At 43.0% G+C, this 16,136-nt stretch overlaps 1 protein-coding gene across 1 annotated transcript; it reads right to left on the bottom strand.

The window, feature by feature from the left end:
• Positions 1-4,433: 4,433 nt before the first annotated feature.
• Positions 4,434-7,612, bottom strand: LOC124695833 (transcription factor BHLH3-like). Its single transcript, XM_047228646.1, has 4 exons — positions 7,043-7,612; positions 6,716-6,895; positions 6,469-6,639; positions 4,434-4,520 (listed from the first exon to the last, which is right to left on the bottom strand). Exons 1-4 carry the CDS (start codon positions 7,610-7,612, stop codon positions 4,434-4,436), a joined length of 1,008 nt encoding a protein of 335 aa, XP_047084602.1.
• Positions 7,613-16,136: the final 8,524 nt, after the last annotated feature.

Raw genomic sequence — 16,136 nt, 5'->3', positions numbered from 1 at the left:
CAATGTATGTCTACCGGCTGGTTCTCAGAAGTTTGCTATATAGCACAACCACACGAACTCAATAACCCACCAGACAACTTCATTGAGCAATTAGCGTGGAAAAAAGGGGTGTACCTAAGCGTTGATGGAGGGAAGTGGTAGCCAGCATGCAGTGCTGCATGTCTCCCACTTTGTCGGTCGTGGCGCAGAGCTCCGGAGCACACTGTTGAGCAGGGACTCCACATAAGATACTACCAAAAATACCGATTAGGGTTTATAGACAATAGCCAACAAATATAAGTTGGAAGAAACCCTGAGAAACATGGGAGGACTGCAAGAGTATTTTTCTTTGAACAAAAATAAAGATATCTAGCTTGCACTACGGTTCGGGGGAAAAGTTCTAACCACTACATGTAGAACATGAAGATTGGCCTAATCTTCTATAGAACTTCATGTTCTTCTTCCATAACACACCTGATCAAATAAATTAAAGAGGAATGACAATCCTGCACCAATAAATCAGTAGGCATTAGAAAAGTAGGTATAACCGAATGTAATTTTACACCTATACTTCTTTCATAACACACAAATATACATAAGTTTTAGTTCCGGATTTCCACTACATGAGGACGATCGTCCGGCGACCGAGACGGCCAGAGAGAGAGGAACCTCAATACTGGGTGAATGCACTCACAACCATGTAGATGGGAGAAGTCGGGAGATGATGACAGAGCTCCTCATCATGTTGCGACAGTGCGCTCCTCTTGAATCTATGCATTGCCAGCTCGCACCAACCTCGTTCCTCCAGTTTGTTACTCAGCGAATCATCTACATAATCTGTAATAAAAAAAGTCTAAGACCCAAAGCTGAAGCATGTGTGCACAACAACTATCTATTCTAGTATTATCATAATTCTCCAAAAATCACCCAAGTCTATTCCTTCCACAGCATCCCTAATGGCCTGATTCCATCATCATAGAACACGGAGATCGGAGAACTAAATGGCCAATTCCACACATATCGGACCAATGCTATATATCAGGAACAAATCAACAAGAACCTAACCCAGGCCCTCATGCTTTTTTTTTCTCTTAAGCACTTCATCATCCACGTCCCTCTGCTTTAAATCTTAAAGAAAGATGCCCAACAAGCAAGGAAGAACGCCCACTCAAATCTCCTGAAACGTACTGGATATGAACTATAGAGCAACCCAAACTTGGGGGTAGAAACAAGAACCAGCCGGTAGACATATATACGTACTTGCGACAATCCAAACATCACTAAAGAAAAGGGGATCAAATCCGTACGGACGAGTTCATTGGCGGATAAAATAACGGAGGGAAGGGTCACCTGCGTGCGTTAGGCCGATGATGAATCTGGTCGGCTGGTGCTTGAGGCGGCCGTGGATGGGCTTGGTCAGCGTCCGGAAGGCGAGCGTGCCGAGCTATTTCGCTCGCGTTGTGCTCCGCCCGTGCCTTCTTCCGCGCCGCGAACTCCTCCTCCTCCTCCATCCCACAACGCCCCATCCCCTTCCATCACATTCTCCTCCTCTCTCTCATCGCTGCCGGCTCAGTGCCACATGCCGTGCCATCTCCTCCCCCACGCTGCTCGTCCTCGTCGCCGGGAGGAGCATGTGCTGCCCCGTCGCACCGCACCATGGCAGCCTCCTGTCGTGCTGCATCCTCTGCCGCTCGAGGCCAGGGGAGGGGAATAGAAGGGGCAGAGAGGGGGGAGGAGGCGAGAGGAGGGTTGGCGGCGGCCACGCGGAGCACGAGGGCGAGCTGCGGACGGGGGAGGGAGAGAGGAACGTGGGTGGCGGCTGCAGTTGAGGAGGATGCGCTCCTGGTTGGTGGTTGGCCTAGGGTTTCACCGGGTGCCGGTTTTGTCTTATTTTTTCTCAGCTTAGCCAATCCTACTGCGCCACGTGGCCTAACTGGTGGAGCCAAAACGAGGCCAACGCCCAGGCATCGCGCGACGCGCGGCTGGCGTGGATAGCCCCGGAGGGCGCCATGGGGTCGCACCGTTCATACCTTTAGATGCTAGACTTGTCCGAGATGTGATCATCACTATCATAATACCTAGTTTGATCTCTTAACGACAAGGCTTATTCAACTCATTCTTGTGTGATTGCATCCTCATGACCTAGTCATGTGTTTACTTTACTTTTCAGTTGTTACTTTACAACACAAGAACTCTCTTTAAAATACCCTTACTTGAAATCAAGGGCAACTTATAAGTATCCTTTGGTGGATAGTAACGAGGGTCATAAAGACCTTAACTAACGAGCTCCCTATGGTATGATACTCTTACTTTTGAAACTAGCTAGAATATACATGTCCACTTGTAGTCATCAAGGTGCGCTCATGCTATGGGTGGACTTCTATAGCCTAGGGAACCTTAAAAATGACTAAGTCAACCCTTTAATAGGTGAGAGGGTTAGGGGAGCTAATCTTTGATTCACTAGCCCATGGTGGACTAGGGATAAAAAGTATAGTGCATAGTCCATGGTGGAGGGACCCACCTACCCCTCCACATAATGAGCTTCTTTACATGGCCCTTCATTTCTTGACTTTTTCTTATATCCCTTATTGCATTGACTTGTCAACCGTGACTTTCTGCTCTATCTTTCTTTAATTGTCTTGGTTTGTCAATTGGCCGCTTGTTTACCATGTAGAATTTACTAAGAACCATGATATGATCTTTTATTCCCACAACAAATACCAAAATACCTTTCATCTAAATAATATGTGTTTGGTTCTATCGTAAGACACTACTTTACTCAAGCTACAGTACCACACCATACTTCCATTGTCGACTGTTCCAAAAGCATATCAAAGACGGGTACTTGTTCAATCTGTTATGACTCACTATATAATACCTTTTCGTTTCCACCCATTTATGAAAATAATCATGGCTTATTTGCATGCATTAGTTTAGCATAACTTTGCTAGGTGTTTATGGAATACTCCTTTTGTTCCATATTAGTTCTCGCTAATGTGATGCAACTTTGTACTAAATCAACGACAACTAATATGGAATGAAGGAAGTATAAGAAAAAAATCAGAGTTGGTGACTCCGTACATCATTGAAGTTATTATTAGTTTTATTGTTATATTGTTTTTAATTAGAGCGGTTTCACTTATTACCCTCTAGATATTGCATGTGTAATGGTAAATATCCTCTCTAGTAAAGATCCGTCTAAATCATTTTAGGAACTTTGGACCCTTCTGTGAATCATGTCGGCTGCGCAAGGTGTGCGATGATGACTGGGTCTCGAAATTATCAGGAAAACAACAAGGAATGTAACAAATGGTGGAGAAAAGGTTAGACACATGCTCAAATATTTACTTATTTTCTAGCACCGCATGGAAATAACATACCGGTCTTATCTAATGAAGCATGCATAATGATAAAACCGGGTGAAGCCATGTTCAATATTTTATATAAAATGGAGGTTCTCATTATATTTTTCACCAAATTAAATAATATGTGCCGCAAATACACAATTGTGAGGTAAAAGGTGAAATTCACTCTTTTGCTTAATCATTAGTCCTATCGCACTTCTGTTATTATTAGCTAGGTGATTAAGGGCCTAAAATTGTACTAGAGTATAATATATGCAACTATTAGAATAAAATTACAATATTCCTATTAAATATACCTAAACGCAGAAGTTCTAGTAAACTTTATTATTATACTTGGAGTGTTTGACATGAAATTCAATTTTTTTTAAAGACACATGAAACACAATTTCAGTCATATCTATTGTGTCGCCAATTCAATAAACTTTCTATCGTACCTATCAATATAGATGCCGATATTCCTCACACTCATGAATGCTTGTCTACATCTGTATTATGTCAGACAAGACCATGAAATACAGATTTCATACCTTATATACCCATGAAATACTGATTTCATCTTTATATACCCATGAAATACTCATTGCATACCTTAATTATATACATGTTGCCTTAATGTTCTTTCGTGGACCGTACCATTTAACAAGCCTGTTTCCCCATCCGAATAAAATGTACAGTATGACAGTTACTCTTCAGGGCTTGCTCATATAAAATGCCCATGCATATGATAGCCTAGGACAAATTTTACGAGCCCTTCTTGTCAGGAAACAGTTAAACTTGTAGAAGAAACAAGAAGCTGTAACAGTGTCCAACCAAATACAACAACACACACGGTATCTTTCGCCCAACGCCCAAATCAAGTACTCATCCCCCCATACATCTTTATCTAAAATAAGCCCCCATACATGCACCACACAGACAGAGATACACGCCAAACGATTACAATCCGGTTACACAACGGCTTAAATTAGAATACTACTAAGAAATTCATACACTCTACATTATTCACGCATACTACATATGCAAATAGAATGTGCAAAGACAGATTGTTCTGCACGTTTCATGAACTGACGGGCTCGATCTCTATCCAGCTTAGAGGCACCTACCTCCATAGCCCGCACTCCTGTACAATGCCTGCTTGATCTCGTCGGTCCTTATTACTTGCCCCTTCCCTTCCTCCTACACACCACACGACGCATTGACAATCTAATTTCATTAGCGCAGAGGACATAGATTCAACAAAAAAAATCAACCAAAAATTTAGCATACATATTGATATTCGATAGCCATGCCCAAAGTCTTGAGGAGTGCTTCAGATGTAGTAAATTCCAAAGTTAAACGCTTACTTGTGGCTGATATGTTCCCTATTTTGATCGAACGTGCTAAGTATGATTGTCAAATTGAAGGGGTGATCCCACATCTGGTTGATAGGGGCTTATCAATTCTTCAATACGCCGATGGTAATATTTTATTATAGAATATGACCTGGATAAAGCTCGAAATTTAAAGAGAATCTTGGCTGCTTTTGAGCAATTATCGGATCTTAAAATTAATTTTTATAAAAGTAAATTATTTTGCTTCGGTGAGGCTCACGACTGAGTTGCCGATTACACGGAACTGTTTGGTTGTGGGCAAGGATAATTTCCTATCAACTATTTGGGGATCCCAATCCATTATTGGAGATTAACAATTGCCGAGTGAAAACTAGTAGAGGAAAGACTTCAGAAACATCTTAGTAGTTGTAAGGCTAAGTTGTTATCCCTTGTAGGAAGACGTGTACTCATTAATTCGGTACTTACTAATATGGTGTTGTATATGATATCCTTCTTCCTTTTTTCAAAAGGTGTTTTACACAAGCTTGATTATTATCGATTGAGATTTTTTTGGCAAGAAAATAGTAAAAAAAAAAAGAAATATCGACTTGTTAAGTGGAATGTTGTATGCCGTCCCAAAGACATGGGTGGGTCGGGTGTTCATGACCTCGAGGTTAAAAACTCGGCCTTACTAGGTAAGTAGATTTTCAAGCCACTAACTGAAGATGGTGTATGGCAAACTCTAGTTAAAAGAAAATACATTACCGAGAAAGCGTTATCCCAAACCATAGGAATTTGGGAACTCGCATTTCTGGGCTGGCCTAATGGCTACGAAGAAGTTTTCTCCAAATATGGTACTTTCTCCATTAAGGACAGATCGTAGATACGGTTCTGGGAGGACTCCTGGTTAGGGAATAGGCCTCTTTCTGAACAATATCCGATATTATATAGCATTGTTCGTCGCAAAAGTCATATCATTGCTTTAGTAATGGCGACCTCACCTCCGCTAGTGACGTTTAGACGAGATTTATATGGCCCGAGGCTTCATGCGTGGAATGCCTTACTTCTTCGTTTGGAATCCATTCAATTGTCTGAAGGACCAGATGAATTTTTTGGAACTTACAATCGCACTAAGTTTATTGTACAATCCAATTATCCAACCCGATATACCAGTTGATAAGAACAAAAAGATTTGGAAGATGAAAATACTGCTAAAAATTAAGATATTTGACTGGTATTTAGGTCGAAGAGTAACCCTAACCAAAGATAATCTTATGAAACGCAATTGGCTTGGGAGTAGTTAGTGTGTTTTCTGTCATCACAATGAGACGATTAAACACTTGTTCTTCCAGTGACGCTTTGCCAGATCTATATGATCATGCATCCAAGTAGCTTCAGATTTGTATCCACCGACTAGTAGCGAATATCTTTGGTAATTGGCTTCATGGTATTGATCACGGGTTTAGAACGCTTATTAGAGTAGGAGCGATTACCGTTATATGGTCGCTATGGCTGTGCAGAAATGACAACGTTTTTAACGATAATAATTGTTCTCTGTTGCGGGTTATATACGGATGTACATCTACTCTCCGTTTGTGGTTTGAGCTGCAAAAAATGGAGAACCGCAACCTATTTACGTAGGAAGAATACGACGATGAATACTTTTTCCCCACATGGGTGAAAGCATAATCTACGCCTACGCGATTTGCAATTGCTCTATGTAATTCACATTTTAGTTTTCACTTTGAGACTTTTGAGACACTCGAATCAGCTGCCGGGTGTAATTGATTTTTAAAGTAATAAAGCGGTCTTACTTGTGAGCAGGAGGCATGCATGCCGAAGTCACTGAAGCAGCTCACGACGCACTGCTCGATCTCCAGCCCGAGCACCTCTAGGGCGCTCACCGTCGAGAGCAGCGCCCCAGGGTTTGCCGCGCAGCAGATCTCGATCCTCATGCCGCCGCCCGGTCGCTTCTCAACGTCAAACTGCAAGCATATACCCGCAATGAATAAGAATCAGTAGGTAGCCATTTGTGCACACGCACCGCACGTACAGACGCACCTTGGTGGAATTCCTCATTGGCATCGTCTCCTCATTGCTCCCGCTGGAGAAATTCTGCGCTGTGTTCAGCAGGTTCAGTTCCCCTGGCATGGCGCCGATCTCCTTCTCCAGTGTTTTGATCCGCTCTGTGAGCTCCCTCACGTAGTCTATGGTGTCCCCAAGGATCGATGTCCTGTCCATCTGCACTTCGATTGATTAAATCCACACATGTTAACTTTTTTTTTGGGAAAGGGGAGTAACTTAGGTTCATGCTGCATAATTCACATGCACATGCGTTATATAGGAATCAATTAGGTCACAGGAGCAAATACAACATTGTAATGTCACCTTGCTAATCTTTGGCACGATTGAGCGGAGCATGGAAAGGCGGTCGTTGAGCCGCTTCCGCCGCCGCCTCTCGGCCATGAGGTTCTTCGAGGGAGCGCCGCCGTTGAGCTTGCTCCTAGGATGGGCACCGGGAACGCCTCTGATGATGCCGTTCATCTCCCCAACGCCCCCACCTCGGAAGACGAACGTCGTGGGGGACGACGAGGACCCACCGGCATGAAACAGCTGCATCTCGTCCTCCAGCATGGCGTCGTGGAATGGATGAGCGAGTGCCTGACCGGCTGCGTCGACGACCCCAGGGACGAACCTCCTGTACGGGTCGCACACTTCGCTCAAGTAGTCGAAGCTGAACTCATCTTGCAGGCGCGGAGGCGCCATGGGCTCATGAAACGGCCCGATGTCCATGTCGTCTCTCGCCTCGTAGGCGGCCTGGTCGCCGCCATAGAAGATGAGGTCGCTCATCATCGCGCTACTGCCCGGGTATGCCGCCTGCCACGGCTCCGGCGCCTGCTCCGGCCGCCGCAGCGACATGAGCTCGTCCAAGAACGATTCCTCGTCAAACTGATCCATGCCCAAAGTTCTAGTACAATATTCAGTATATGCTTGCTCTCCCAGATCGCTTACAAAAACCCCTCACGCTTATCTAGCAAGCAACACTGTCAGTAGCTAGCCAGCAGCACGTACTACCACTCTACCGGAGGTCCACACGGCCAACTTGAGGGGTCGCCAGTGGCAATGTAGGGTTCGCCGGACAGTGTAGAGGGGGATCACGGAAGAAGCAACCTGGGAAAATAAATTCGGGGTGACAAACCTAAGCGACAATTATTCCTAGGCAACCACCAGCTCAGCCAGCTTTGGTGTGCCCACACGGTGGACCTAGATCGGTCGGTCAGGCAGAAGACGGCAAATCAAGCCTGAGAACGGAATGGAATCTCGTGGTTCTTTAAGCAAATCCCGTTGGCAGCATGCAGGCCTGCCGTTCAATTACCGCCCTCTGCATGTATGTCGTTTTCCCCCGAAATCTGCAGATCTCGCGCCCATGGAGCTAGTATTAAGAATGAATCCTCTTGTTAATCGAGGTCTCTCTCGCAACGTTCCAATCGCCGGCCGAGTGGACGGAATTCAGTGTGCTTGTAGAACTTGGTGGTTGAAAAAAAAACGTAAGGGGTCGACTTGTAGAACTAGCTAGGGTACAGTGGCACGGGCAGCTACAAGGCCACGGGAGCTAATCTCCGGCGTCGATTGCGCGGCATTCTGGCGTTTTCGAGCCGTCGGAGCAGCTGTGGGAGCCGCCGGGGGTCAGGTCGGCTGGATGCCGACGTGATGATGCGCTGGCGACGCCACGCGGTGGAGCACGGACTCCATGGATATATGGGTTAATCATGCGGCTCGATCGGTTGCGTGTGTTGGTGCTCGTGAGCAGATAGATGGATGGATGCGCGTACGAAACTGAATATGCTGGCTTTCAGTTGCAGGCTAGCTAGATAGATCGTGGGCCTAGTTATCCAGGGCGATTTGAAGGGGGGGCTAACCTTGATCCGGATGAGCTATCAGATCTGACGTGGATGAAAGCAAATGCGCATGCAACAAAAGCTTATTTGTCCGTGGCAGATTTGCCAGAGTACATTGTTTGTTTATCGATCTTATGGATGGGGTTTTGCTTTTATTTGGCAGTGACATGACTACTTTCTGAATATGTATTTGCATGCACTATCAGAGAAGAGCTAACTGTCAGCTTGATAGAAACGCAAGGAATCTGGTTACCGTACACGCAAATTAATTGCTATCATAGCATCACACCTGTACGTATATGGATCACAGTACGTACTGCTTCAGCATATACTATCAAACGAAGATGCTTTCGGGAGAAATGTTAGGGTTAGAGGCGATTATGTGGACAACGTGCCGGGGAGTTCCCAGAGGAGCCCCGCCCGACACCAATCGATTTCCGATGGCTCCGACACCCTATACGAGTCAACTTGATCGGGGGTAACTAGTAGAAAACAGGACTTTGTCTAGCACCTCTGAAAGATTTAGTCCCGGTTTAATAGGAATCGAAACTAATGGCTCATATTAGTTCCAGATCAAATAACGCAGGCTTTAGTAATACCAATCGGGACTAAAGGGGTGGCGGCAGGCTATCTTCAGGGCAAAAGCTTTTATTTCTAGTTGGTATTACCACCGGGACAAAAGATCTACCATTTAGTTCCAGCTGGTAATACGAACCGGGACTCAAGCCTTTCTAGATTTTTTTGACTTCCCACGCACCTTCAACCCCCCCCCCCAACCCCCCAACACACCGGATCGCCTTTTTAGCTCCTTAAAATACAAAAAAAATGATAAAAAATTTAAAAATAAAATCTTTTGAGATTCATGTATGTTATGCAACCTACTATTGGGGGAATTAACAAATTTGAATTCCGACTTTTTATGAAAATAAAGGTTTAGAAAAAGATAAAAGGGCTTTTCTGGTTGCATACTGACATCGAAAAAAACGTATAATATATCAAAATGATCATGGGAATAAGTTACATCCGAATTCACCCGGGTTTACCCGTTTAGCCAATTTTTAGATTCTCAAAATTCCAAATAAAAATGTGAAAGCAGGAAGATTTTAGTTTTTGCTAGGAATTCAGAATTTTATATGCTTACAAATTTTAAATTAATAATTGCATCCTGCATAAAGATTACTGTTACTTAACCATAAAGGAGGTTAGGTTATTTTTAGATTTTCAAATTTCCAGGTTTTTGGTTTGGCAAAAAAAAATATTAGAAAAAATAAATAATTAAAAATAATACAAATTTAAAAAGTTAATATTTATTTATTTATTTATTCAAGATTATTATTACGTCATTATTTTTATTAAAAAAATTATTTGGAATTCAAACAATAAAGAAGTGTGACATCGACCAACATGTTAATAGGATTGATATGATAGTATCCATAACATGCGCGCTGAGCACTTGGAGCCGGGACAGGAAGGAACTCGGAAGTTAAGCGTGCTAGTGCTGGAGTAGTGGGAAGATAGGTGACCGAGCGGAAAGTTTGACCACGAGTAAGTAATTTAACTAGAGATTAAGTGTAGTTAGAGACTAACTTGTCAAATAACTGAAATAATAGAAATTCTGAAAAAATAGAAAAAAAGGGGAGTGAAAACTAATTAGAAATAAAAATGGATAATTTTTTTTGATGAAATAGCCTTTAGTCCCGGGTGGTGTTACAAACCGGGACTAAAGATCCTTCGCCCCGGCGCGCGCCCGCAGCCAACGTCGCAGGGTCTTTATTCCCGGTTTGTATTACAATCAGGACTAAAGGGGAGGGCCTTTAGTCCTGAATCATTAGTCCCGATTGCAAAACCGGGACTAAAGGCCCTTACCAACCGAGACTAAAGCCCTTTTCTACTAGTGGGTGTACTCCATTTCTCCTTCGGTGAGTTCTCTCCGCGATCCCGTTTCCTTACTATACGGGTCGTCGATTCTGGCATTTGGTTCGTTTGTGCAAGGTGTTGGGCATTGCATTTCATTCGAGTCATTGTAGGAGACACCGAGGTCTTCTGAGGGATCTCCGACTGTGATAATTGATCCAGAGGATGAGCGGGATGTGCTTTTTGAAGCAATGAACTAAATCGTGAGAAGCAAGGACCTAAAGGGGTGGACCAAGTGCTATAGGCACGGGCCAAGTTGTTTGCACTGTACGTCGCAAACGTATCTATAATTTTTAATGCTCCATGCTTGTTTTACACTAATTCCAATATATTTTATTTACACTTCGCTGCACATTTATATATTTGTTGGCACTAACATATTAATAAGATGCCACAGTGTCAGTTCCCTGTTTTCTGTTGTTTTATATTTCAGAAAAGTTGTACAGGAAATATTCTCGGAATTGGACGAAACAAAAGCCAAGTCAATATTTTACCATAACGAAGACAGAGTCCGCAGGGCAGACGAAGAAAGGCCACAGAGCTGCCAGACCATCCCACACTAGTAGGAAAACCCTTATAGGCGGAGCTTATTTCTGTGGCGCACCATTAAAAATGCGCCACAGAAAATTATTTTGTGGAGCACCAGGCACGGTGCGCCACAGAAATAGCTTAATTTTGTGGCGCATCAGGGATCCATGCCACAGAAATTTGGTGGGGCCAGCCCCAATCATTGGTTTCACTATTTCTGTGGTGCACAGGATCACATGCGCCACAGAAATAAGATATTCTGTGGCGGACTGGTCCTGGTGCGCCACAGAATTAAGACTTTATGTGGCGCACGTGGGATGGTGCTCCACAGAAACTACACATTTCTGTGGCGCACATGAGTTCCATGCGCCACAGAACTTTTTTTGGCTCCCCACGCAACTCCACCCCCCCCCGTGGATCGCCTTTTTACCTCTGTAAAAAATAAAAAAATAGATAAAAATTTCAAAAAATAAATTCCTTCAAGATGCCCATGTATTATGTCATCTTTTACCACTGAGAATTAACAAACAATAATTTTGACTTTTTTTGCAAAATTACGTGGGAAAATCATCAAACTGGATTTCTGGTTGCATACGAACTCGAAAAAAAAACGCATAATATATCAAAATGTTCCCACGAAAATTCATCTACTGCAATCTTGTTCTGTTTACTTTCTACAAGCACTGTTCTCTTTAATTCCACTACAAACATCATCTTTCCATACGATACGTTTAATCCTTTGTTTTCAGCAAAACCGATGAGATTGACAACCTCATTGGTGGGCAAAGTATTTTGGTTGTGTTGTGTGCAGGTTCCATGTTGTTGCTGATGTCGGTAGTGCGCCCTGCCACAAGTCAGCTAGCAACACCTTAAGAAGTGACGCCCTTCTCCTACTGTCAAATTAAACCTTGGTTTATTACTGAGGGAAAACTTACTGCTGTGCTCATCATACCTTTCTCTTGGGGTTTCCCAACGGTGTGAAATCTACGCTACGTTAAGCACCATCAAGATACTCTGACACCGTTGCCAGGCAGAAAGAGGATTTCAGCAAGTGGAGTCTCTCATCTCCAATCTCTTTATTTTGTTATAGTTTTGCTTAGTTTATTTTACTCCGTCTTGTTTGCTTCTTGATATAAAAACACACACAAAAATAGTTTCAATTATAGCTTTTTTATTTCTGTTGTTCTATTTTAATCTTGCTAACATGAATATTCTTGAGTTTGAGGTTCGTTCTTTTAAGCAACAAGGGGGAGAAAGTTTGAAATATGATTGGGATAGAATAAGTAATGCTCATCATAGATGTACTAAAAATATTCTACGATGATTCTCCTTAGAAATTTTGATGTTGGTATATCTAGCTGGAATAGGTATGTTTTGGATACTCTTACGGGGGTAATTTTCTGGGTACTCCCGCTTTGAGACCCAGCAATTTAATTGAAAGCTTAGTAGGAATACCACCTACTAATTTTGTTAAAACTGGGATCACTTTGGAAGATGTTGTAGAAAGACTGAGCTCTCTAGATAAAAGTTTACTAAATTACATTGGTAATGCTAGCCAAATTAATGAATCAATAGAAAGTATCAATAAAAGAATCACTGTTTTAGAGGCTAGCAATACCCATGATAGTATAAACCTTAGGATTGGTAAACCAGAGGAGGCTATGGAAACTTTAAGTTTAACTTTTTATTCTCTTGGGTTTAAGAAGGATAAAGCTTTTGTGGGAAAAGATCAAAAATTCATGTATGTTCCCAAGGTACCTAATATGTTTAAAATTGATAAAACTTTTAGTACAAGTAATAGTGATTTACATGTTGAATCATCTCCATGGGTATCTAAAGTGCCTATTTTGACAAATTATGTGTTAGAGGAAGTAATTGATCTTGATACTTCTTTACTTGATAATACTTGACGCCAGCTCTTTTTCTGCGCCTAGCTGAAAGGCGTTAAAGAAAAACTCTCTTGGGAGATAACCCATGTTTTATTTCTGTAATTTTTATTTTATTGAGTCTTGGAAGTTGTTACATCTGTAATAACCTCTTCGTATCATTTTTATTTCGTTTTTGTGCCAAGAATAGCCTTTGATAGGAAGAAAGTAAGATTTGGGGTAGTTGCTCTCCTGCAACAGATTCTGTCCTGTCACCATAAAAATTCGTATTCAAAGCCAGAGCAGAATTTTGAGCTGCCAATTTTTGTCTAACTTTTGTTAGTTGAACACTTTTCGATCTGAGCAACAGAAGATTTTCGGAAAAAATCGATCTTTACGTGTTGTTCTGTTTTGACAGATTTCTGCCACTATTTGCATTGCCTCTTAATCTCTTTCTTTTGAGTTCTTTTAAGCAAAGAACTTTTTGAAGAAGTTGCTACAGTAGCTAATGTTTTAATAGATGTTTGATATGTGTTAGAAGTGAACCCAAGTGGATTTGTTATTTTGATTGTACTAATGCTGTTAATAATAATTGTGTGAAGTTTTGTATGAAAGAAATTTTCAAGTGTAGGGAGAAAAGAATGATGTAATGAGTTGAAAAATGGACAAAAGCTCAACCTTGGGGATGCCCCTGCCACTCCAAGAAATATCCAAGAGGTACAAGAATAAAATCTATAATTGGAGCTAGGAGACGCTAAATGAGGTGAAACCAGTTTTGCTGAAAAGAGGGGGACAAGAGCTACCTCCACACATGGTGACAACATGAAACAATTGAAGGATGATTTATAATGAATATAGAGGTGTAACCTCTCAATACGGTAAACCGGAAAAATCATCCAACTCGAACATGCAACATGCGATGCATCCGGAATCCGTTTCAGATGAGCTAGAGCTTATCATGAGAATGAACACAAGCTCTAAAACATCTCATGGATACGAACCAAAAACAACCAAGAAAAACGATGCAATGCATGCAAGGTTTGAGCTCTCTCTGATGATGCGAACATCTATCCTACCGAGCACAAACCTTGACCTTGCGCGTTCCACTCGAGCCGACAAGCTCCGTCTTCATCCTTCTTCAACCTTCTACATGTCACCGTCTTCATCCAACATACACGCCACCGTCTTCATCCATATTCTACATTGTCTTCATCCCTCTTCATCTTCTACACCATCTTCGTCCTTTTTCGACACCGTCTTCTTCATCGAACTCGATATTCTTCATATTGCAACCTTGATACCAACATATGGCTCAAGCATTGCCTATGGACACGACCTAAGAGAGAATCTCAATACAAACATTAGTACATAGGGATTTTCATCAATTACCAAAACCACACATGGGGGCTCCATGTCCTTTCAGTGTGGGTTATTGTTGGAAGACATTTAGTGCTCCAAATCATCATTAATTCGCCCAGATATGGTCCCTATTGCACTGGTTGCAAATCCTCCTATTTATTTCGATTATCATGTGAAACAAATAGAATAGGTGTGCATCGACATGGTAAAATATGAAAATCCTGACAATACTTAGGCATTTTTGTGTTGTAAAACATGTCTCTTTTGCACTCATCACGTATGTAGATGATATTTCACTGGACCATGTTTGTGTGTTGAAATCTCTTATAGCCGCCAGGCCAACACCTCCATTGTCCCCCTTAATGATGTGAAGATTGCGCAGGAATATATCATGTGTTTCATTATGGAACTCCACATAATTGAGATATCTTTTCACATTATCAAATGAAATGATATATCGAGACTTCATTGTCCAGTAGAATATACTCCCTATAAGACTTGCATGTCTGTTGTCAATGCATGCTAGTGATACGTCTCCAACGTATCTATAATTTCTTATGTTCCATGCTTGTTTTATGACAATACCTACATGTTTTACTCACACTTTATAATGTTTTTATGCATTTTCCGGGACTAACCTATTAACAAGATGCCGCAGTGCCAGTTCCTGTTTTCTGCTGTTTTTGATTTCAGAAAAGTTAGTTTACGGATATTCTCGGAATTGGACGACACAAAAGCCCACGGCCTTATTTTCCACGGAAGGTTCCAGAAGTCCGAAGGAGAGACGAAGAGGAGCCACGAGGCGGCCACACCATAGGGGGGCGCAGCCCCACCCTTGGCCGCGCCGCCATATGGGGTGGGCCCCTCGGGCGTCCCCCGACTCTGCCCATTCGCCTATATAATCCTCCCGACACGAAAACCCTAGTACCGAGAGCCAGAATACCAGAATAGTTCCAGAGACGCCGCCGCCGTCAACCCTATCTCGGGGGGTTCAGAAGATCGCCTCCGGCACCCTGCCGGAGAGGGAATCATCATCGGAGGGCTCTACATCACCATGCCCGCCTCCGGGCTGATGCGTGAGTAGTTCATCCTTGGACTATGGGTCCATAGAAGTAGCTAGATGGTTGTCTTCTCCACTTGTGCTATCATGTTTAGATCTTGTGAGCTGCCTATCATGATCAAGATCGTCTATTTGTAATGCTACATGTTGTGTTTGTTGGGATCCGATGAATATGGAATACTATGTCAAGTTGATTATTGATCTATCATATATGTGTTGTTGTTGACTGCCAAAACCCACCGGCGGGCAGCGGCCTTGTCAACACCGTAGAGCCGGGAAGAGCCTAGAGCTGCGGCTGGCTGAGACCCCTCCGAGCGACGGCCCGCAATGCTCTTCTGGTCACATGCGGCGATGCGAAGTGCAAGGGCGTGCCACCTGACCTATACCCGGTCGGGAAGGTGATGGGGATGCCTCGCTTAGTTTCTGCAGGGGCATACATGTAAACATTAAATACGAGCCTCGATCGGCTCTCGAGTTATCCCTGTGAATCGGCTCAAAGAGCCGATCCACCCATGATTCGTACGGGGTGCACGAATACTTGGTGGTCCTGCTTGATCAAGATAAAGCTAATGAGATCTACGACGATTTAGGGTTTTCACCGCATAATCGGATCATCCTACTCCGGGTTGGGCCTCGCGGCCACGCACGGTGCTCGTAAGCCGATCCTAAACAAGGCCTAAAAACCAACATGAAGTTGATCCTCGGAACATCCTGTTTAGGACTTGCGAACGCCACCCTACGTGCCACCGGATCCTCCCCCCTTTGTAAGGCCTAACTATTGCGAGATATTAAACTAATCCTTGTAGAACAAGGAGCAATCGTAACGGATCGAGATCTACTAAATAATGATCAAGCGC

The sequence above is a fragment of the Lolium rigidum genome, chromosome 3 (assembly GCF_022539505.1).
Source record: "Lolium rigidum isolate FL_2022 chromosome 3, APGP_CSIRO_Lrig_0.1, whole genome shotgun sequence".
NCBI lineage: Eukaryota > Viridiplantae > Streptophyta > Magnoliopsida > Poales > Poaceae > Lolium > Lolium rigidum.
This window is presented reverse-complemented; position numbering and strand designations above follow the sequence as displayed.

Excerpts from the sequence above, each read along its gene's own strand:
- LOC124695833 (XM_047228646.1), bottom strand. The coding sequence starts at position 7,612 with ATGGATCAGTTTGACGAGGAATCGTTCTTGGACGAGCTCATGTCGCTG. Across the intron at positions 6,896-7,042 it reads TCGTGCCAAAGATTAGCAAG|ATGGACAGGACATCGATCCT; the intron begins GTGACATTACAA and ends ATCGAAGTGCAG. Across the intron at positions 6,640-6,715 it reads CAATGAGGAATTCCACCAAG|TTTGACGTTGAGAAGCGACC; the intron begins GTGCGTCTGTAC and ends ATATGCTTGCAG.